The sequence below is a fragment of the Culex quinquefasciatus genome, chromosome 3 (genome assembly GCF_015732765.1).
Source record: "Culex quinquefasciatus strain JHB chromosome 3, VPISU_Cqui_1.0_pri_paternal, whole genome shotgun sequence".
NCBI lineage: Eukaryota > Metazoa > Arthropoda > Insecta > Diptera > Culicidae > Culex > Culex quinquefasciatus.
The window spans coordinates 118256689-118281609 of NC_051863.1; the positions used below are offsets into that span (position 1 = coordinate 118256689).

At 33.9% G+C, this 24921-nt stretch overlaps 1 protein-coding gene across 1 annotated transcript in view; it reads right to left on the bottom strand.

Moving 5' to 3' along the window:
• Nucleotides 1-24921, bottom strand: part of LOC119769218 — a 60095-nt gene that overhangs the window by 22420 nt on the left and 12754 nt on the right. Inside the window, exons 2-5 of the mRNA XM_038261141.1 lie at nucleotides 24198-24252; nucleotides 10303-10359; nucleotides 10212-10247; nucleotides 6122-6532 (exon numbers count right to left, since the gene is read on the bottom strand). Coding sequence (XP_038117069.1) covers nucleotides 6122-6532; nucleotides 10212-10247; nucleotides 10303-10359; nucleotides 24198-24252 — 559 coding nt within the window. The remainder of the gene's footprint in view (nucleotides 1-6121; nucleotides 6533-10211; nucleotides 10248-10302; nucleotides 10360-24197; nucleotides 24253-24921) is intronic.

Below are 24921 nucleotides of genomic sequence, written 5' to 3' on the forward strand. Positions count from 1 at the left end.
AGTTTTTAAGGAGAGACATACCATCCTGCATTTATCGTCAGTCTCTTTTAGTATCGAAAAAAAATCGTGACATCACCTTCACATTTAACTTTTAAACTTAAAAATTTAAAAATGACATAAAAGTGGCGCGTATTTTTGTTTCAGTGTATTTTTATCAGAAAGCCCGTTCAATTTCCTACAAGTTTGATCTGTGACCACTTTTTGATACGATGCAACGGCTTCGAGATACAGTAATTTTTAAATTACAGAATACAAAAATATTTAAACACCTTACGCCCTTCTCAAATGTTATTCTCGAGTACTATTTGCTCCATTTGCACAAAAATGACTTATATAGGCCTAGGATAACATGTCTACAAAGTTTCATTGAAATCGGAGAGGGTCGGGTACAAAAGTATCAGAAAAAATCCTGATTTGAGCTGGAATTGCTCTATTTCTTCTCAGCATATGTAGTCTCTGATAAAACTTAGAAAAACCTAAAAAAATAAATTTTGTGATAAAAATATTTTTAAAATTATTAAACCAATTTTTTTTTTTCAAAATGTCATAATCACTCTGAAATTACATTATTTTTTATTCGAAAAACATTATTTCAAATATTTTTCAAAAAACAAAAGAACTGATGATATCTTTTTTGAATTTGCATTCAGTTTTTGTATTGTTTCCATTTTCTCTGAAAAACAGTTTGTTCAAAATATTACAATAATATGTGCCAATTAGGCACAGAAATGATATTTAAAAACTTACTTAAACCACCTAAGTGGTTGGTGCCTTCCTCACTCTTTACCAAATATTGGTGATTTGATGGGTTTGGACATAAATTTCATCTAGTTTCCGCAAAAAAAAATTAACATATATCACTAAAGTGGTCATTACTAGACACAGGGTTGCCAGATCTTTGATGTTTTGGACTGGTTGGAAAGGTTTTATTTTATGATCACGGTGGGTTGGATTTAGGATCCGGACATAGTTTTAATACATTTAAGTGAGATCCGGCCTCAAAAAAGTACATAAATATCACTTAAGAGGTCATAACTCGAGGCAGGGTTGCCAGATCTTTAATGTTTTGGACTCGTTTCAAAGGTTTTATGATCATCTAACCAACGGTGGGTTGGATTATAAATCCGGACTTAGTTTTAATACATTTAAACCAGCCTCAAAAAAGTACATAAATATTACTTAAGTGGTCATAACTCGAGACAGGGTTGCCAGATCATAAATGTTTTGGACTCATTGAAAAGGTCTTTCAATTACCTTATCAATAGTGGGTTGAATGTTAGATCCGGATATAGTTTTCATACATTTAAGTTAGATTCGGCTTCAAAAAAGTACAAAATTATCACTTAAGTGGTCATAACTCGAGACAGGGTTGCCAGATCTTCAATGTTTTGGACTCGATGAAAAGGTCTTGCAATGACCTAACCAACGATGTATAACGATATTTGAATCGATTTCCGATCACTTATCCAACATCCGGATAAATACAAAAACACATTTTTATACATAACTTTTGAAATACATATCGAAACTTTATTAAAATAAATCGGTAAGTATGGGACCTTTAAACAAATCGAATGCAACTGGTTTGACCAAAATCGGTTGAGCCAGTTCTGAGAAAACTCAGTGAGAATTTTGGTCACATACACACACAAACATTTGTTCAGTTTTCGATTCTGTGTCGATATGTATACATGAAGGTGGGTCTACAACGTTTTTATACAAAGTTTATTTTTGGAGCAGGAGGAAGGCAAAACGTTTTACTTAAATATAATAAAAGTCTTCACAATATACACACAAGCAGCGATGGAAGAATCTACATCATATAAAAATCTTTTGACGCTCACCACGAAAAAAAACATCGGAAGGGACATGGCTCTCCTCTCTCGCACACACGAAACATAAGGAAAAGAAAACTCAAAAAATGACCATCTAGATTATTGGGCGAAACACCGACTTTACTACTACACTTGCAGATGTAAAGTCACACGTCGAAAAATGACCTGTCACTTTTTGTAGATGGGCGATGTGTGTAAACATAACGAAAATGATGAATTTAAGTGGTACTAACCATGAAATTCACAAAAAAATCTTCTTCGAGATGTTCGGGAGCGATCCTTTCTCTTTTGCCGTTGAAGAAAGCTCTCAACCGAAAATGATCTCTATTGCGATTAATCCATCCCCTTTTTCACTTTTTTGGCTTAAATTGAGAAATAAGAACACAATTTCAACCGTGTTTTCGCACGATTCGGCTTGATTTCTTCCTTTCGGCGATCATCATAATCTTTATACCTTCTTCTAGCTGCTACTCCTGCTGCTGAGTTGTCTGGACCAATAATAAAAAAAATTCCAGCCAAAAATAATTACTTTGGCTTAAAAAAAACCTTTTTATAACATCTTTATAACATCTTTCCAACAACACAACCTTCCAAAAAATACACATGTACAAGCTAAAACGCTTGTGTACAGTATCTCTGTATTCAGCCTCGATATATACTTTTAACCTATCAAAACATTTTGATCGATTGGCAAATCGCATTCCACGTGAAGCGTGAACATTTTCCTCAAGCGGTTGGAAAATGCTGCAAACTGTTTACATCATCCCCGGTTGAATATTGTTGATGGAAGCAAAAAAAAGAAAAGAAAAACATGGGATGGTCTGCCGACAGCATGTGAAATCGATTCCGGTGAAAGCTTCATCAGCGAAAGGAGCAAAAAATTTATTCGAATTTTTTACTTGATTACTTTATTCTACCCTTCTTCTTTTTTGCGAGCTCCACCAGAAATTGAAACCCCAAAATGAAGGGGAAAAAATGGAGCAACCTACCGTTGTAACCGGGTGAGAATTCGGGGAAACACGCACCCACCGGAAGCAGGCATATGATGATACTTTTGCTTTGATTGCTGATTTTTGTTATGGAGCGAGGGCTTGTCATTTGAATAAATATTAGGTTTGGTGGAAAATCGCTGGAAAAGTGGGACGCTTCCTTTTTACCCAATACCTAATACCTCAAGAACATTCAATTTTAAGATAAATTTCAAAACGTTAGATAAACCACCAGACAAAACACTTACATAATGTGATCGTCAGGAAAAGATTCAATACAAAACCCTGCTTGTTTCACCCACTTCTTGGGTAATTGTATCTAAATTGCTGTAAATTTGTTGGCAAATAAATTCCACTGTGAATGCCAAGCAGCCAAGGTCGGGAATTTTCGCTAGCGGCAAAATGTAAATCAAGAGAACGAAAGAAAAAAAAAAATCTGCGCCAAACAGAATCGCTTCTTTTTGGCAATGGGCAAATTGTTCCAAGAAAAGGTTTATCCACAATAAGAGCCCTTAATGCTTAAAATAAAGAAAAAAATGCGAATAATCGAACCATTTAATTTAAAGATTTTGTTATTTTTTTTTTTCAAACATTGCCACAAAAAAAACAATTTCCACTGATTCGACCGCATTTTTCCTACCGTGTGTAATGTGACTAAAACGTCAACGGATCTGTTACTGGACCGATAAATTCATGCAAATTACATTCTGCAAAAACTTTTCCTCCAATGCATTGCAATGGCTGGGCTGAAAATCGCAATAAAATGAAACATTTAGTATTTTAGACTGGAATTTTGAAGAGAGGTTGAGTATTAGCTTACGCATGGTTTCGGACTAGCCTTAAAGTTATGTGCAGTACTGTGTTGGGGCCATCTATAAACTACGTGGACAATTTGTATTACATCTGCTTTTATTTGACTTTTTGGATTCCGTTTTATTCAAATACAGGATATTTGGCGTTTTTCATAAGTTTTGTTGTGAAACCGTGTAAAACGACTGTGTCCTAATTCATAATGTTTTTTTATATTTATTTATGATGAGATTAAAATGACCGTAAGTAGGAGTAACATTGCACTTTTAGCATGTCAAATATTCGTTGTTGTCGTGCTATCTTGTCGCACGTGCATTCTGGGCCAAATAGAGTTAAGAACGCCATTTTATGCAGCTTCGGTTTAGAGCTTTGGCGTATTCGGAACCGGGGATGATAGAGGCATCTTTTGGTGTGGGGGTCATTAGGGTTATTCAAATAAATAAAAAAAAATATTTAAATTCATAATTCCATTATTTAAAATAAGACTTGATTCTTCTTTAACAACAAATAGATTTCATGGTACCTTAAAAAACTCTTTTTGACATTTGCACAGCTTATCAATATGAACAAACCCTTCCCCTCCATCCCCTTCTTTGTTGGTTAAAAAGATCTGGGGGCAAAACAATGTTTTGCCTTCCTCACCTTACTGAGGAAAGGCTATAAAATCACTCGAAAACTGGACTTCTCAATTAGACCTCCTAGACCCACCTTCATGTATACCTATCGACTCAGAATCGAATTCTGAGCAAATGTGTGTGTGTGTGTGTGTGTGTGTGTGTGTGTGTGTGTGTGTGTGTGTGTGTGTGTGTGTGTGTGTGTGTGTGTGTGTGTGTGTGTGTGTGTGTGTGTGTGTGTGTGTGTGTGTGTGTGTGTGTGTGTGTGTGTGTGTGTGTGTGTGTGTGTGTGTGTGTGTGTGTGTGTGTGTGTGTGTGTGTGTGTGTGTGTGTGTGTGTGTGTGTGTGTGTGTGTGTGTGTGTGTGTGTGTGTGTGTGTGTGTGTGTGTGTGTGTGTGTGTGTGTGTGTGTGTGTGTGTGTGTGTGTGTGTGTGTGTAGGGATGTGGGTCTGTGCAACAAAAAATATGCACTCGATTATCTCAACACTGGCTTAACCGATTTGGACCGTTTTGGTCTCATTCGATTCGTCTTGGGGTCCCATAAGTCCCTATTGAAAATTATAAAGTTTAGTAAAGTACTTCAAAAGTTATGCTAAAAAACGATTTTGACTAAAGTCCGGAAGATTGTAAAAAGGGTGGTTTTTGTAAGAAACCCCAGCATGTTATACATTTTTAGAAAGCTATTTAAAAGACCTTTCCAACGCGACCAATACATTGAAGATCTGACAACCCTATCAAAAGTTATAAGCACTTAAGAGTTATTTATACACTTTTTGGAGGCTAGTTCTCAGATATTTAGATGAAAACGTATTCCAAATATATCATGCGACCTATCTTTGGATAGGTAATTTAAAGACCTTCCCACGAGCGTGTCTATTTTGGATAGCATTACCCTTTGAATGAGAGGAAGGCACCAACCACCTAAGGGTGGATTAAGTAATGTTTTTTTTTTTTCAAAAAACTTTAAAATTCTAATTAAATTACACGTGGAATCAACAGAAAACAATTTAAAATGCATTTCCCTGAAACCCCAAAAGCATGATTGAAACAGTTAAATAATATATTGGAATTTTGTTAAATTTCGATGCACAGAGCCGCAAAAAAAATGTCGCTTAAGTAGAATATGGATTTTCCGAAAATGGTGAAGTTTTGGGAGCTTTGGTGTCTTCAGTAAAGTTATTGCAAATAGAAAAGGGGAAAATTTTGGTTTGGTTGAAAATTAGGTGGTTCACGATTAAGGTAATTTTAAAAATCTAGTTTTTCAGGAATATTTTTAGGAATTTTTTGAAATCTACAAAAATTTTGAATTTGCCAATCCACACAACTTTGTCGAAGACACCAAAATTTTATCTCGTTATCAACGCCTTTTACGACCACATTTATAGATAGCATCTTAGCAAACCTTAACAACTCAGTTTTTTGAACTTGGCAATTCAGGGTCAAGTTTTAGAGAACCACTGGCTCGTGGCGCGATGGTTAGCGGCTTCGGCTGCCGATCCCTAAGCTGCTATGGGGCGCGGGTTCGATTCCCGCCTTATCCTCCTGGCCTTCTATCGGATGGGGAAGTAAAACGTCAGTCCACACGGAACAAAATCCGGTTTGCGGAATCGCAAACTTTGCTTCCGATTTGCTCTACCAATCGCAAACCTCCGTTTACACCCGTCAGCAGGAAGCATTGCTTCCAATATCGCAAACGGTGATTTTCGATATCGCAAACGTAACGCCGTAACGCATGCCTGCCAAAAGTACGCAGCACGCAGCCACTACAATATTTTCTGTTTTGAATTGACCGTTGCTTTTCAAATTTTGGATGGAAATAAGAAGAAGAAGAAAAGGTTTCAATGTTTTTATTTATTTATTCATAATTCAAAACAAAATCAAAGCAATTGTTTGAGTGGTTTACTACGGAATTTCGGTTATTCTGATCTAGTCGTCCTGGATGTCCGCGGGGCAGCAGGTTACTGCTGGGCGTCGGTGCCACCGTTAGCATGTTACTCGGCGTCGGGGCCACCCGGATAGAGGTGCTTAGACCGGTGCAGCATGCTCGGGTCGTCAATCTGGCTGATTTCCAGCGTCGCGCAACGAGGTGGCACGTCCCTTGAGCGGATTCGCGTACCGCCAGAAGCCCTGGAGGTTGACCGCCGACCTTCACCTCGAGAATCGACTTGAGCGGAGTGGCCTCCACTAGAAGACCGTCCGCCTGGAACAAGTTCCCAGAATCTCCGCCAGCAGTTGGATCTGTGAAGGTGTTAGCTGAACTCACGGTGCAACTGCGAGCCGTAGACTGCGAAGAGAACACCAAATTAAATTTCAATATTATCGTTCTTCGACTTTTTTAGAATAAAAAAAAAACTCTGAAATTCTAAAAAATTTATTGTAAAAACGGAATCGGGCCCTTTTTAACCTTACAGTTTCAATTCTCAAAAATTCTCCAAAACTATCTAAAAGTCTCAAAAAACTTCAAAAATTCTCAAAAATTCTTAAAAATTCACTAAAATTCTATAAAATCCTCTAAATTTTTCTCAAATTCTCTCAAATTATCTAAAATTTTCTAAAATTCTCTAAAAATTCTCTAAAATTCTCTGAAATTTTCCGAAATTCTATAAAATATTCAAAAATTGTCTAAAATTCTCAAAAAATCTCAAAAACTTCAAAATTTAAAAAAAAAATCTCAAAAATTATCAAAAATTCTTAAAAATTCTATAAAATTCTCCTAAATTCTCTTAAAATTCTCTAAAATTCTCTTAAAATTCTCAAAATTTCTCTAGAATTCTCTACATTTCTTTAAAATTTTCTAAAATTTTCTAAAATTCTCTAAAAATCACAAAAATTCTCTAAAACTTTCTGAAATTCTCAAAAATTCTCAAAAATTATTAAAAATCTTGAAAATTCTCAAGAATTCTCTATAATTCTATAAAATTCTCCAAAATTCTCTAAAATTCTCTAAAATTCTCTAAAATTCTCTTAAACTCTCTAAAACTTTCTAAAATTATCAAAAATTCTCTAAAATTCTCTAAAATTCTGTAAAATTCTCAAAAAATCTCTAGAATTCTCCAAAATTCTATAAAGTTCTCTAAAATTCTCTAAAATTCTCAAAATTTCTCTAAAATTCACTAAAATTATCACAAATTCTCTGAAATTCTCTAAAACTCTCTAAAATTCTCTAAAATTCTCAAAAAATCTCAAAAAATCTCAAAAAATCTCAAAAATCAACAAAAAATGTTAAAAATTATCTAAAATCTTCAAGAGTTATCCAAATTCTTAAAAATTCTCTAAATTCTCTAAAATTCTGTTAAAATTCTCTTAAATTCTCTAAAAACTCTCTAAACTCCTCTAGAATTCTCTAAATTTCTTTAAAATTTTCTAAAATCCTCTAAAATTCTCTTAAATTTTCAAAAAAAACTTCAAAAAATATCAAAAATTATCAAAAATTATCAAAAATTATCAAAAATTATCAAAAATTATCCAAAATTATCCAAAATTATCAAAAATTATCAAAAATTATCAAAAATTACCAAAAATTATCAAAAATTACCAAAAATTATCAAAAATTATCAAAAATTATCAAAAATCATCAAATAATATTAAAAATTATCTAAAATTATCAAAAATCATCAAAAAGTATCAAAAATTCTCAAAAATTCTCCGGAATTCTCTAAAATTTTTAAAAATTCTCTAAAATTCTCTAAAATTTTCTAAAATTCTCATAAAACTTCAAAAATTCTCAAAAAATTTCAAAAATTATTAAAAATCATTAAAAAATTTAAAAAATTCTAAAAAAAATCTCTAAATTTCTCTAAAATTCTCTAAAATTTTAAACGAGCTTCCGTTGCCGTGAGGTTTCGGCGGGTTTTGCCTTTTTGCATTTTTGTATTTTTGTATTTTTGTATTTTTGTATTTTTGTATTTTTGTATTTTTGTATTTTTGTATTTTTGTATTTTTGTATTTTTGTATTTTTGTATTTTTGTATTTTTGTATTTTTGTATTTTTGTATTTTTGTATTTTTGTATTTTTGTATTTTGTATTTTTGTATTTTTGTATTTTTGTATTTTGTATTTTGTATTTTGTATTTTTGTATTTTTGTATTTTTGTATTTTTGTATTTTTGTATTTTTGTATTTTTGTATTTTGTATTTTTGTATTTTGTATTTTTGTATTTTTGTATTTTGTATTTTTGTATTTTTGTATTTTGTATTTTGTATTTTGTATTTTTGTATTTTGTATTTTGTATTTTGTATTTTTGTATTTTTGTATTTTTGTATTTTTGTATTTTTGTATTTTTGTATTTTTGTATTTTTGTATTTTTGTATTTTGTATTTTTGTATTTTGTATTTTTGTATTTTTGTATTTTTGTATTTTTGTATTTTTGTATTTTGTATTTTTGTATTTTTGTATTTTGTATTTTTGTATTTTGTATTTTTGTATTTTGTATTTTGTATTTTGTATTTTTGTATTTTGTATTTTTGTATTTTTGTATTTTGTATTTTTGTATTTTGTATTTTTGTATTTTTGTATTTTTGTATTTTTGTATTTTGTATTTTTGTATTTTTGTATTTTTGTATTTTTGTATTTTTGTATTTTTGTATTTTGTATTTTTGTATTTTTGTATTTTTGTATTTTTGTATTTTTGTATTTTGTATTTTTGTATTTTTGTATTTTTGTATTTTTGTATTTTGTATTTTTGTATTTTTGTATTTTTGTATTTTTGTATTTTTGTATTTTGTATTTTTGTATTTTGTATTTTTGTATTTTTGTATTTTGTATTTTTGTATTTTGTATTTTGTATTTTTGTATTTTGTATTTTTGTATTTTTGTATTTTTGTATTTTGTATTTTGTATTTTGTATTTTTGTATTTTTGTATTTTTGTATTTTTGTATTTTGTATTTTGTATTTTTGTATTTTTGTATTTTTGTATTTTGTATTTTTGTATTTTTGTATTTTTGTATTTTTGTATTTTGTATTTTTGTATTTTTGTATTTTTGTATTTTTGTATTTTTGTATTTTTGTATTTTTGTATTTTTGTATTTTTGTATTTTTGTATTTTGTATTTTTGTATTTTTGTATTTTTGTATTTTTGTATTTTTGTATTTTTGTATTTTGTATTTTTGTATTTTTGTATTTTTGTATTTTTGTATTTTTGTATTTTGTATTTTGTATTTTTGTATTTTTGTATTTTTGTATTTTGTATTTTGTATTTTTGTATTTTTGTATTTTTGTATTTTTGTATTTTTGTATTTTTGTATTTTGTATTTTTGTATTTTTGTATTTTTGTATTTTGTATTTTTGTATTTTTGTATTTTTGTATTTTGTATTTTTGTATTTTTGTATTTTGTATTTTTGTATTTTTGTATTTTTGTATTTTTGTATTTTGTATTTTTGTATTTTGTATTTTTGTATTTTTGTATTTTTGTATTTTGTATTTTTGTATTTTTGTATTTTGTATTTTTGTATTTTGTATTTTTGTATTTTGTATTTTTGTATTTTTGTATTTTGTATTTTGTATTTTTGTATTTTTGTATTTTTGTATTTTGTATTTTTGTATTTTTGTATTTTTGTATTTTGTATTTTTGTATTTTTATTTTGTATTTTTGTATTTGTATTTTGTATTTTTGTATTTTTGTATTTTTGTATTTTGTATTTTTGTATTTTGTATTTTTGTATTTTTGTATTTTTGTATTTTGTATTTTGTATTTTTGTATTTTTGTATTTTTGTATTTTTGTATTTTGTATTTTTGTATTTTTGTATTTTTATATTTTGTATTTTTGTATTTTTGTTTTTTTGTATTTTTGTTTTTGTAACTTTGTATTTTTGGAGGAGGAGGAGGAGGAGGAGGAGGAGGAGGAGGAGGAGGAGGAGGAGGAGGAGGAGGAGGAGGAGGAGGAGGAGGAGGAGGAGGAGGAGGAGGAGGAGGAGGAGGAGGAGGAGGAGGAGGAGGATGCTTGGTCCTGCCGAGGGATGTTACTTCAGGTGCTCGTTCTTGGTGTCCGGGAGAAGGAAGCTGGAACCGAAACATTTTTACTCAATGTTTACAAATTTTCACGATTGATACTAACCTTGCAATCACGAAATCTGAACAAAACTTTGAACCAGCTTTTCGATAACAACGGCAGCTGCCAGAGATTTTTCGTAGAGTGGCCAACGAAATCGGAGTCGGAGAAAAAAAAACAAACAAGCGTGCAAGAGATTGTTGTTTTGCTTTTCTCTCTTGCGCAGCTGATTCTGACATTTCGTAACGCATTGGCTGCGGCATGGTACACGCTCAAATTAACCGGCAACAAGATGTTTTCGATTTTGAAAGCATTTTGTTTCGATATCGGAAGCAATTTTTCCAAATCGGCAAACATCGCTGATGAATACGCAAACTTTCCATGTTTCCGAATTCGTCGCAAATATTTTTCGGATTCGCTGACCAGATTTTGTTCCGTGCATTTGCGTAAAAATACGTTTTGGGTGACTAACCACACAAAACCTTCGGACGCCTAGAAATGAGTAGAAACTTGCAACAGAGCCCACAAAATACCCGGGGGTTGTTAAAGTGGATTGCTTTGCTTTTGGCAAATTTTTAAGCACCAGGTAGCATTCGAGGTAGGTTTTTTTATGGTTTTAGCAATTTCTAAATGACAGACTTGATTTTTCAGTCTCAAAATATTTTTACCGGAAAGCTCGTCCAATTTCCTATAAGTTTGCCTTTAACAGCATTTGAATTGGATGTATGGGCTAACAGATATGACCTTAATTACATTGCTCATAACTGAGAATAGTATATTTTTTTCAGTGTGGTAGAAACCTGGATAGTAAATAAGCTTACGTAAATATTAAAATGAGTCAAATAAAAAAGCTGTCAAAGGCAAACTTATAGGAAATTGGACGAGCTTTTCGGTAAAAATATTGTCGAGACTGAAAAATCAAATTGCTGAAACCATCAACGAGAACCGTGGTGACGGGGTAAGCGTGGTTGCCTCTCATCCAGTCGGCTTGGGTTCGATCCCAGACAATACATTTAAGTAAAATTGTCTGGAGAATCGATTCCCACTATCGGTTTGTTCAAATTATGACGTTCAAACCATTTTTCAAAAAACAGTTTTAGTAAATTTTTGTATGTTTTTAGGAGAGACATACCATCCTGCATTTTTCGTGAGTCTTTTTGAAACATTTTAGGCTATTTCCTCAGAAATTTTGAACGAAAAAATATCTTGACATCACCTTCAAATTTAACTTTTAAAATTAAAAAATTAAAAATCTCATGGAAGTGGCGTGTATTTTTCTTTCATTGTACTTTATCAGTAAGCCCGTCAAATTTCCCACAAGTATGTTTTTGACCACTTTTTGATACGATGCAACGGCTTTGAATAATTTTGAAATTTAAAAATGAAAAATATTTTAATTACTTACGCCCTTCTCAAAAGTCATTTTCGAGTTCCATTGGCTCCACATACACAAAAATGGCTTAGATAGGCCTGTCTTAAAATTTTCATTGAAATCGGAGAGGGTCGGGTACAAATGTACCAGAAAAAATCCTGATTAGAGCTGGAATTGCTCATAATAGATTCTTATCTTTAAAACTTTTGAAGTATGTAATTTAGTTTTGATTGTCAAAAGATAATTAAATTTTAAAACAACCATAATTTGCCCAATTTTTGAGTCCCAGAGTATCGGGTAAAGTTTGCATACAACAATTATGTCTTTACCTGGGTGCTGAAAAGACAGAATACGTTACGTGATTTCCGAATGATCCCCACTGCTCTTCACTAATACAACTGCACTACAGCTGTAAACATAAACAAAGTAGAAGGCTTTGTTCAAACTCAAGCGTGACATATTTTTTGCTGCTGAAGTGACTCGTTTTGAAACATTTTGGATGTGATGATATTAAAGTTTTCGCTGAAAAATTAAGTTCTTCGTGCTTTTTTTGTTCGTAGACTAAACAATGGGCGGTTAAAAGAGTCCTTCTTTGTTATTAACGTGATGAAATATTGCATCAGAAATGGGGGAATTTTGTGAATCACAAGAGCAACCGGATGGAAGTTACGAGATTATGTATCTTTGAAGCGTAGTGATAATACAGGAGTAAGATTTTTCAATGTTATTTGGCAGTTGCCATTCACAGTTACTGATAATTCGTCTTAAACAATTTGTAAACATAGGTTTTGAGTGAGACATAGCGCTTATGGAAATGTTGGCAACGAATCAAGACAATCGATTTCATCCCTTTTCTTAAGACTGACTCAAAAGCTCGACGCCCTCTACTTTATTATTCCGAAAAAAATTATAGATCGATTACAATACTTGCCAATTCTTGGCATCATTTTTCAAACAGTAAATTGGTTCCGCTTTGACAATTCTAAATTGAGGCCGCTTTGCGGACAACTATTCTGCACCCAGGACTTTACAGTAGAATATCTTACAAAATTTACAAATTTTAATATGATTTTAAAGGTAAGAACTTTTCTACAAATCTGTTGAAGCAATTATTTTTTTAAAGATCGATCCACCTTTAAGACAGGTCAGTTAAAAATCTGTTCAAAAAATTAAGAATATTTTTTTTAACGAAATTTTAACTATGGAATATTTTCATTTATACAGATTCTGATTAAAGCCACTAAAATACAACTCTCTACAAATGAATTTCCTAAAAGTATCTCGCTTTATAATAATTTGCTTTAGCCACACCGAATTTTCTTAGTAAAATCTTAAAATTAAAAATCTTCGACTAGTTTACTATTGAAAATTGAAGACTCTATCACTTAAAAAAGTTATAAAATGATTGCCCAGTTTGCAGAAAAAAATAATGACATATTATGTTGTAATCAAAATAATGACAGTAACCACAAAGACAAGTTCAATCGATCATCCATCGTGAACAATATTTTCTGCATCACTACTCGTATCCATAAGAATAACCAAGCAATTCCATTCAACTTTGAATGCACCAGTCCTGCTCGAGAGCCCATCCAGACGAACAAAATCCTTGCAACAACTTTGCGCCGAGTGGGCCAGAGTTCGCATCCTTAGCCTCCAGCTTTCAAGTGCTATAAAATGAGGAAAAAGTTTATTATGCAAATATAAACATCATCTCACAGTGGAAACAAATGTTTTTCCTCGTTGCAGCATCCTTCCCGTGTTGCATTTCGGTAGAATTTAAGCATTTTAGCACATCCACGTCGGGCAATTCTGCTCGCTCTTCTAGGTGGTACCTGGAGGATCCTGGGATGCATTGCACTTTAGTGCAAGCCACTCCTAGCAAGAGGTTGACTAAACTGGCTTAGCAGTGGGATCAGTTCGCGATGCTTCAATGCACGGTTGAAAAGTTTTAAAACGTTTTTTTTTTCTCAATTATTTTTAGAGCTACTTTATTTTCTAAGAAAAATGAGACTTTTGATTTCGAAATTTTAGAGAAGGATATTTCGTCATCCACTTTTGAACAGTGTAAACCCGGCAGATGATACGCCGACTCCTGACGATGAAGATGCTGCTGTTGCTGCTGGCTGGTTCAAGAACCATAACAGTCACGTCTAGCGAGTAAGAACGGGCCGTTGTTGCACAAGCTGCTGCAGCTGCTGCTGCTCAGACTTATTGCAATGTTGTCTCAGCTAACATGGTTTCAAATAGGATAATCATTGCAAGCCAAGCTGTTTTAGCAGCCAGCGACGGTGTTCAACTCCGTGGTGCAAGACGGTTTTGTTTTGGTAGAATGTTGCAATGTTATGAGTTCCCATGCCAAGGGTGAGGCTTCATTGGCAGTTGTTTGGGGAAGTTTGATAGATAATGATGAGAATTGGGAAGAATTTGATGAACGTAAGAATAAAACATTCAAACTAATCTTGTAGCTATTCGCTGAATATGACGATTGGATAAAATAATTGCTTCGATCAATATTCATTACAATAATCTGGTTTTGAATCTCAAAAGCATTGCAGTGCTGTCACAGTTCACTATCTATAATAGTCAGTACAGTAAATCTCACTTCATACGTAATTTGCCGGAAGCAATCGATTATTACTTCCAGCGCTGAACTAAGTCAGCACATCACCGTCAACGTCAATACCTTTCATACACGGACAAAATTGATTTCCCAAAATCCCCAAAACAGTGGACGAACGCTTTTTCTCGATATGCGAAACTCATTTTTCTTCGTGTATCGAGCAATAGTTTCCCAGCATCCCCAGCCGGAAGTGTTTCGCAAAATACCAAATTCCTCCAGGACGGTCCAGATTACAATCCGCGATACAGCAACCCTAAAATGCAATTCTCAACCGCCCTGTCAGATACCGTCAGACGCGTTGTGCTCGTTTTCCAGCCCAGCACTTTCAGTATCGCGTAGCTTTTGTCATACCGCAACGACTGCGTGACATCTGTCTGGGCTGGATCTCGACAGGGACCAAGAGCGCCGTCGTCGTCGTTGACAACGATAACGTCATTCACACAGGGCTCAACTGGGTGGAACGGATGGCTTTTTGGTCGGTGTCTTTTTGGGAATTTTGCACCGGAGAAGGAAAGGAAGAAAAAATGCATGATGTAAGGGAATTGCTTCGCAACTCAGTTGTCAAAGTGATTTGGAATTGGTGCACTTGTTGGAATATCCGTGAATAAAAGGTGTAACTTTATGGATCAAAATCATATCCTGGCACATTACTTTGTTAGCATCCTGGAAGCGGTTACAAAGAAATGTGGAATGAGAGACTGTAGCAATGGAATTCTAAAAGGCAAAAGCTTATTTTTAAATAGTCCAAAAACAATCTAAATCATTTCAAGATGCTAAGAGGAAATATTTCATCGATGTCATGCTATCTTACTGCACGTGCTAAAGAATAAAGAACACCATTTATTGTAGATCACAACGCCTCACTTGTTGACCTTCACAAATCCCCAACATTTGATTTTAATCCTTAAATATTCAATAAAAACCGAAAACTCTCCGTGCATTGTTGTCACTTTCATATGGAAGAAGTTTCAATCTTGTCGTGCTATCTTGTCACTCCCTGAAAATTGATGTATATGCGACAACTTGCCAAAGAGATTTAAGGTCAGAACGCGTACAAGTTAAACTACCGTAAACATTCGTAATCATGACTCGGGACTCCAGCCATCAGATTCAACCAAACTTCAGGACAATGCATAGAATGGTCAACCAAACAAAACGTGTTTGTTATTGTTTACATTGCGCACTCTATTTTTGTTTATTCATGGTCAAACAAATCAATGCGTTTTTCTCGGAGCGTCAAAAAGCGTCTTGCGACTAGATAGCACGACAGAATCGACATTTAAACAAGCTTTTAACTGTGTGTTTTTCAAAATAATTTGATGAAAGTTGCATATCTTTAATATGAAATAAACAATTTTATTTTTTAGTTTTTTTTATCAGACTGGTTCAAATTTAATTGTTTGCCTTCCAGGGATTCATTGTTTAAAAATGCTGGGCATAAATCTCTCGATTATATGAAAACTTGAGCAGCTCAATCCAAGTTCAATTTTCATTTTGAGCAAGTAAGGTATTTTTCGATAGTTTTTGCAAGGCATCTTTTTGCGATAAAGTATTAAACCCCCTATAACTCGCCTTTATACGGGCTTCGATTTAAAAATTCACCCAAAATCCATTTTTCAACCAATTTTTGAACTTTAAAAAGCATTTAAGAAAATTTATGGGTTGGAAGTTTAACTTGTTTAATGTGACTTGACCAATGTTTTTTTTTTCAATGTTATTTCTTTAGGGGTCAACTGTGTTTTTTTACTAACATTTCCTATATTTTAAGTAAAAAGAAGTATACTGTAATTTTTCTAGTGTCCCAGAGTATGCCTCTACGCATTTTTTACAATTTAAATGATAATGGTGCCATTTTATAGCATATAATGTGAAAAACAAGCAAAAATTTGAAAAAGTGACTGTAAAAACATGAAAAAAAATAGATCTATCTATCTATCTACGAAATTTTAAAATGAAAAATTTTGTTCTAAATGAAAAAATGACCCTTCTGGGACAATGTTGATTCGAAAAGTACATTAAATTTCCCATAAAATGACATGTTCCAAAAATTTTTAAGTCGAGTAACGGAAAATGGGAGAATTTTTCAAACTTTTTTAGTGTTTTTTTCGATGAAAAATACGTTTTTTCAGGATTCTGAGTACGCCATCAAATCGGGCGTCTAATTTTACATAAAAGTCCCTTTGACACCAAATTTCTATCTCAAAACCGTTTCAGGCTGCAAATTATTGAAAAACACCTCTTTTTTCGCATGTTCAAAAATGGAAGGGGTCGTACCGCCCCTCCGTCACGAGATATCAAAAAACGGACCTCGGTTTCGTGATCAGGGACAAACTTTTCCCGATCAGGGACAACTTTTCCCGATTTCGTGTGAGTTGGTAGAGAATTACCCATAGGCAAAATGTAATGATAGGAGGTGGTAAAAAAGGCCAAATATTACCAAAAACAAACATAAACCAAACAAGAGAAATTCAAATTAAAATACTAAAAATGGAACAAAAAAAACATAAAAACATAAAATAAGAGAAGTAAAGGTTTTCGTAGAACAAAAGTTGCTCAAAATGACCTCCTTAACATGGAAAAAAATCGAAATTAAAATTTGGTCAGTAAAGGGGTTTAAATGATTTTTTACGTCCTGAATATTTTGAATGCAAGTAAAATTCAGATTTACCAAACGCAAAATATTTTATACGTAATATTTTAGGATGCAATTTTAATAAAATTTATCTTATCAACCTCGTGTATACCTTTCATGAATAAGTTTTGCTGGTACAAACTTGTATCCATTACAAACAATTTTGATTCCTTTTCATTGATTTGGCTTGATTGAAAATTAGGGTGGTTCACGATTATAGTATTTTTAAAACTGTAACCATCAAAGATTTTTTTTATGTATTTTATACGTCTTCTACAAAGTTGTAGATATCATTCTTCGGAAAACCATTTTTCATTTTTCTTTGCGATCTGGACCACTGTGCAATGATTTTGTTTTCCTCACTGAGGTAAAGCTAATACTGCTCTAAATATGAACTTTTCACAGAAGGCTCGTAGACCCACCTTCATGTATACCTATCGACTCAGAATCGAAAATTGAACAAATATCTGTATGTGTGAGTGTGTGTGTGTATGTCACCAAAATTCTCACTGAATTTTCTCAGCACTGGTTGAAGCGAATTTGGTCAAACCAGTTGCATTCGATTTTGTTTAAGGTCCCATACGTACCTATTAATTTTTATTAAGTTTCGATATGTAGTTCAAGAGTTATGTATAAAAATGTGTTTTGTATTTACCTGGAAGTTGGATAAGTGAACGGTAATCGATTCAAATATCGTCATGTTAAACATCGTTGGTTACAAAGAGACGAGTTGTTCCTTTTAATTCCGCTATATATTTTTAATATCTTGACAGAAACGTATTTCGTCTACTACTTGCAGAATTCAGACTTCTGTTCTCGACTCGAAACGAGAACAGAACACTGATGAAGTCTGTAAGTAGTAGACAAAATACGTTTCTGTCAAGATATTAAAAATATATAGCGGAATTAAAAGGAACAACTCGTCTCTTTGTATTCACAGTAATGCATTCTGCTAAAACGCTCAACCAAACCACAATCGTTGGTTAAGTAATCGAAAGACCTTTCCAACGAGTCTAAAACATTGAAGATCTTGCAACCCACTTAAGTGATATTTGTTTACCTGTTTTAGCGGATTTTAAGAAAAACTAGATGAAATTTGTATCCAAACCCATCGAATAACAAATAGTTGGTAAAGAGTAAGAAAGGCACCATGGATTAAGTAAGTTTTTTTTTTTAATTTAAGTTCGCTTGCTCAAAAATTAAAGAACCTATGTTTATATGCAAGTCAAAGGATCAACATCAATTAAATGGACTATTAGGTACCGTAATCTGGGATGTGTCGGGACTACAGTCTGAACAGGGACAGCAGTTTTTAGAGCACTTAATGCTTTTAAATTTGGAAATGGATGTACACATTTTGTTGGCCAGAGTCTGTTCTAACCAAAACCAACCAGAAAAATCAAAATACTGTGCTCTAACATGGTTAAAACTGCTGTCCCAATTCGCCCCATGTGTCCCGATTGACCCCAGTTTACGGTACTAATTTGTTTGTGAATCCTGATTGATTAAACAATTCAAAGACAAGTTTATTGAAAAGTTGCTCAAAACTTCATCTTTTCATAAGCAACAGCATTGTTGCAAAGTACAATATCTTTCTTCAAGTTTAGTTGTAATACAAGAGCATGGTCCCATCATGCTGTTTAGCCTCACCTCTTCTTCTCTCATTTTAAAACAGTATTTCAGTTGGAACGAAGATTTGTAATTTTTGTTTGCCAATTGGAAATTTGATTAAATTAATAGAAGTCAAATTCAAAAATATTGCGACGTTTGATTCAAATTTGAACGTCTTTTATGCTGTGAAATTACAAAAAGTATACATAAAATTGTGTTGGGTAATTCCCGACCCCTCTTTGGTTTCCGTGAAACTATGCTTTAATGGATAATTTTGGTCCCTGATCTCTAGGGTGCCAAAAATAAGTGAAAATTTTGGAAAATCTAAAGAGATACCCCCTGGTTCGATTCTTTGGGCAATAATAAATAACTGTGCCCGATTTGGTTAAAAATTGCACAGCACAGTTAAGGTTAAGGGGTCGCTTTTTACCGTTGAAGTTTATATGGGGAAAATCGCGAAAATGTATGGGGGAAAACATCGCTTCGGGATTTTGGCAGCAGGTTGTGTCAGGATCAACTTGGAGCGTTTTGCACACTTTGACAAAGTTGAAGGAAACTGAATTTCCTACAAGAATCTCACACTTGAACAAAGGAGAATGGGCAAATTTGTATGGGAGCTGGTCCAAGGATGTACACGAACGGGACCAACTTTTTTCGAAAAATCTCTCCGAGACATGAAAAAAAGTCTTCTGGACCAACTCTCTAAACCCCGGGGTTCAAAAGTTACAAGTTGTTGAAGTTTAAGCATTTTGGGTTAAAATGTACAAAAAATCGTATTTTTGCTATTTCTAAAATCATTCATAAAATCACTGTTTCATTATGGATTTCGATTTTCTTGACTTCATTCAACGCGTATCAGCAAAAACTATGAGTTCTTATAAGTCTTAGCATGATTGAAACATGATTTCTCTTGTTTTTATCCGTTTGAACCGTTTGTGCAAGAGGCATCCCATAGAAACAAGTCGAAACTTCAAGGTTTTGAAACCGGATCCAACCCAGACTGCTTCAGTGAGTATGGAAGGCTTCAGTGCAATGTTGTAACAACTTATTGGGATGGTCTGAGTCATCCGAGAGCTCCTTGGAGTTAAGACCGGTGAGTCTACCGCCGTAACAAGCAAGATGTCTGCGGTTTTTGACCACGGATCATACCCGCATGGCTTCAGTTGGAGTGTCCTGGGTTCTACCAGGACTCCCTGGAGTTAAGATCTGTGGGTCTACTACCGTAACAAGCAAACTGTCGACCGGTTTTGACAACGGAACATACCCGCATAGCTTCAGTGAGTGTGTTAGACTGCTTTGCTAATGTGTTAGGATGTCCTGGGTCATCCAAGGACTCCCTAGAGTTATAACAAGAAAAAGGTCGATGATTTTTAACCGCGCCTCATGACCGCAAAGATTCAGTGAGTATGGCAGACTGTATTGCTGTTATGTTGGGATGTTCTGGATCATTCCAGGGAGTCCTTGTAACAGCCGTAGACCTACAGATCATAACTCCAGGGAGTCCTTGGATGACCCAGGACACTCCAACACATCAGCATAGTAGTCTACCATACTCACTGAAGCCATGCGGGTATGATCCGTGGTCAAAAACCGCAGACATCTTGCTTGTTACGGCGGTAGACTCACCGGTCTTAACTCCAAGGAGCTCTCGGATGACTCAGACCATCCCAATAAGTTGTTACAACATTGCACTGCAGCCTTCCATACTCACTGAAGCAGTCTGGGTTGGATCCGGTTTCAAAACCTTGAAGTTTCGACTTGTTTCTATGGGATGCCTCTTGCACAAACGGTTCAAACGGATAAAAACAAGAGAAATCATGTTTCAATCATGCTAAGACATATCAGAACTCATAGTTTTTGCTGATACGCGTCGAATAAAGTCAAGAAAATCGAAATCCATAATGAAACAGAGATTTTATAAATGATTTTAGAAATAGCAAAAATACGATTTTTTTACATTTTAACCCAAAATGCTCAAACTTCAACAGCATGTAACTTTTGAACCCCGGGGTTTAGAGAGTTGGTCCAGAAGACTTTTTTTCATGTCTCGGCGAGATCTTTCGAAAAAAGTTGGTCCCGTTCGTGTACATCCTTGGACCAAATTTGCCCATTCTCCTTTGGGCGAGACCAGCACCACCAGCTGCCAAAATCCTGAAGCGATGTTTATCCCCATACATGGATTTTTCTAAAAAATGAGGAAAAGACGATTCAGTTGAACTGGACGGAAACACAATTACTGAGCAGTTCTCTAGGATTTCGGTCATTCGATTTTTTTTGTATTTTTTAATCCGACTGAAACTTTTTTGGTGCCTTCGGTATGCCCAAAGAAGCCATTTTGCATCATTAGTTTGTCCATATAATTTTCCATACAAATTCGGCAGCTGTCCATACAAAAATGATGTATGAAAATTCAAAAATCTGTATCTTTTGAAGGAATTTTTGATCGATTTGGTGTCTTCGGCAAAGTTGTAGGTATGGATACGGACTACACTGGAAAAAATAATACACGGTAAAAAAATTTGGTGATTTTTTATTTAACTTTTATCACTAAAACTTGATTTACAAAAACACTATTTTTAATTTTTTTTTTTTGATATGTTTTAGAAGGCATAAAATGCCAACTTTTCAGAAATTTCAGGTTGTGCAAAAATCACTGACCGAGTTATGAATTTTTAATCAATACTGATTTTTCAAAAATCGAAAATTTGGTCGTAAAATTTTTCAACTTCATTTTCGATGTAAAATCAAATTTGCAATCAAAAAGTACTTTACTGAAATTTTGATAAAGTGCACCGTTTTCAAGTTATAGCCATATTTAAGTGACTTTTTGAAAATAGTCGCAGTTTTCATTTTTAAATTAGTGCACATGTTTGCCCAGTTTTGAAAAATATTTTTGAAAAGCTGAGAAAATTCTCTATATTTTGCTTATTTGGACTTTGTTGATACGACCTTTAGTTGCTGAGATATTGCAATGCAAAGGTTTAAAAACAGGAAAATTGATGTTTTCTAAGTTTCACCCAAACAACCCACCATTTTCTATCGTCAATATCTCAGCAACTAATGGTCCGAATTTCAATGTTAATATATGAAACATTTGTGAAATTTTCCGATCTCTTCGAAAAAAATATTTTTGGAATTTTCAAATCAAGACTAACATTTCACAAAGGCCAAACATTCAATATTACGCCCTTTTAAAATGTTTGTCTTGATTTGAAAATTTCAAAAATATTTTTTTCGAAAAGATCGGAAAATTTCACAATTGTTTCATATATTAACATTGAAAATCGGACCATTAGTTGCTGAGATATTGACGATAGAAAATGGTGGGTTGTTTGGGTGAAACTTAGAAAACATCAATTTTCCTGTTTTTAAACCTTTGCATTGCAATATCTCAGCAACTAAAGGTCGTATCAACATAGTCCGAATAAGCAAAATATAGAGAATTTTCTCAGCTTTTCAAAAATATTTTTTCAAAACTGGGCAAACATGTGCACTAATTTAAAAATGAAAACTGCGACTATTTTCAAAAAGTCACTTAAATATGGCTATAACTTGAAAACGGTGCACTTTATCAAAATTTTAGTAAAGTACTTTTGATTGCAAATTTGATTTTACATCGAAAAATGAAGTTGAAAAATTTTTACGACCAAAATTTCGATTTTTTGAAAAAATCAGTATTGATTAAAAAATTCATAACTCGGTCAGTGATTTTTTGCACAACCTGGAAATTTCTGAAAAGTTGGCATTTTATGTCTTCTAAAACAAATCAAAAAATAAAAAAAATTAAAAATAGTGTTTTTTTGTAAATCAAGTTTTAGTGATAAAAAGTTAAATAAAAAAATCACCAAATTTTTTTTTACCGTGTATTATTTTTTCCAGTGTAGTCCGTATCCATACCTACAACTTTGCCGAAGACACCAAATCGATCAAAAAATTCCTTCAAAAGATACAGATTTTTGAATTTTCATACATCATTTTTGTATGGACAGCTGCCGAATTTGTATGGAAAATTATATGGACAAACTAATGATGCAAAATGGCTTCTTTGGGCATACCGAAGGCACCAAAAAAGTTTCAGCCGGATTAAAAAATACAAAAATTAAAATTGAAGAAAAAAGACCGATTTCGTAGAGAATTGCTCTACTGAGACAATCTATGGAGTTCATCACTCCCTCTACTCAAAAAAAAAAATACTCAATCTGAACATGAAATATCTTAATATCTATATCGGGCTTATAACAGGACACTGTCCGTCTAGATATCATTTGAAAAAGCTAGGTCTTAGTCAAATTGATATCTGGCGGTTCTGTGACTATGAAACCGAAACATTAAAACATCTAATATGCGACTGCAGCGCACTATCTGCAAGGCGAAGGCAGATTCTTAACAGGCCTATTTTAAGCCCTAAAGAGATCTGGCAAGCCCAGTAAGGTAGTTGATTTCATTTTAGAAATCATACTTGAATGGGGCATACCGCAACGTCAGCCATAGACCGCTACCCTAAATGGTAACGTGTCATCCTGAAGCCTGCGATAGTAATATGGGTATACCGCAATAGATCAAAGTCATGGTCGCAGTGGTCTCAACCCAACAAAAAAAAATCCCCATACATTTTCGCGATTTTCCCCATATAAACTTCAACGGCTAAAAGCGACCACTTAACCTGAACTGATTTGACAAAATTGGCACAGTTACTTATTATTGCCTAAGGAATCGAATCAGAGGGTATCCCTAATGTCGATTTTTTTATTGTCACGGACGGAGGGGCGGGATGCCCCTTCCATTTTTCTGAATTTTTATTCAGACATGTTTTTCAGTGATTTGTAGCTCAAAATCGAGAAGAGATAGAAATTTGGTGTCAAAGGGACTTTTGCGTGAGTTACGGAAATTGCTTTCCGTATAATTGATCGACGCCACCAACATCATCAGCACAGCCGACAACAGTTATCCAAACTGCGAACAAAGTATAACTTCGTTTACCTCGCCGCGATGAAAGCAAGTTGCTCGAGTAAGTAAAGTAAGTATTCTTCACGAGTTATTCGAAATTTACTTAAAAGTTTTCATGCAAAAAAACGATTTTGACCATTTTTGGCCAGACCCTTAATCGTGATCTCTTGAAAATAAAAACCGCATAGTTTAAATCTGTATGGTCTATTTTCTAACCATAGACCATACCACACCCTGACTATCATTTAAAAAGAGAGTACATATGCTTCTTCGACACGACCTCAAAATAGGACAGGTAATTTACATTATTTACATTATTTATTTACATAAACGTAGAGACAAGCCTAACCAGCCTCAAAAAATAAAAAATAAATTGAATTTTTATCAATGTAATCTCGGCAAAACTGCGGATTTTTTATGCATTTTAATCCCTATAATTTGAAATGCATTACCTTGTTTGCTATTAGGAATTATTTATTATTCATTACTGATCAAATATTGGAATGCTAATTGTGATCCATCGATTGAAAAAATATGTTGACCTATTTCTCACCTGATCTGCATTTCAACGAGCCGGCTGATGCCTCTTGACATTTTCTTCGCTCGCTTCTTATCCACTCAAATAAGTAGCAATTCTCTTCGACGCCCGCGTCACCTGTCGCAGAGTACAAGTATCTTCTTTCGACGGGATGGTGGCACGTCGGCCGGCCGGCCGGTGCGTTGTGAACTCCCTCCACAATTAATCATCGCGAGCTTTTATTCTGCTGCAGACCAACCTTATTCTCGCTCAGCTCGTTCACTTTGGCAAACAAGCACGGATAGACTCGGATGCTGCGAAAAAAATAGTTAGGGTATTGGTACTAGTTTTCAACCTAATCATCTTCAAAATGTCCAGTAAAACAGTAAAATCAGTAAGCGTTAGGAAAGCTTAACCCAAATCAGGGCATCATACCCTGTAAACCGCGCTTGAAAATGAAATAAAAATGAGTAAAGCTCCACTCCCAGACAGGATCATCGTGGCTTATAGAGCAGAGCGGAGTATAGTGCGCTATGGTTGTTCTGCACTCCACTCAGCACTATTCCGTTGCAGGTCGTCACCGCAGAGCAGAGCATCAGAGTCTCGTGCAAGGATTTTCCCCAGAAAGGACGCTCGTGAATAAATTGAGCCCGGTTTTTGCATATTGCATGCACCGACAAGGGAGTTATGGGAGGGGCGGACTTGCAAGTTGCTCCTTCACTCGTCCAATCAATCCGGTTTAGTCGGGACTGCAGTGAAATTCAATCGGGTTGGTTGCTTAGGAATTTCCAAATGATTTTCTTCAGTTAGGGAAAGGGAACCCCTTTGGCTATAAATAGCGAAAATAAAAACTGAATTTCTATCGACGAATTCAAATCACTTTGTAGAATTAAACCACTTTTCGTGACTGGTTCGACTCAATTTGCTCACATTCGCTAGACGAACGAAAAAGCTCGTGAATTAGCATCATTAATATTAATGGT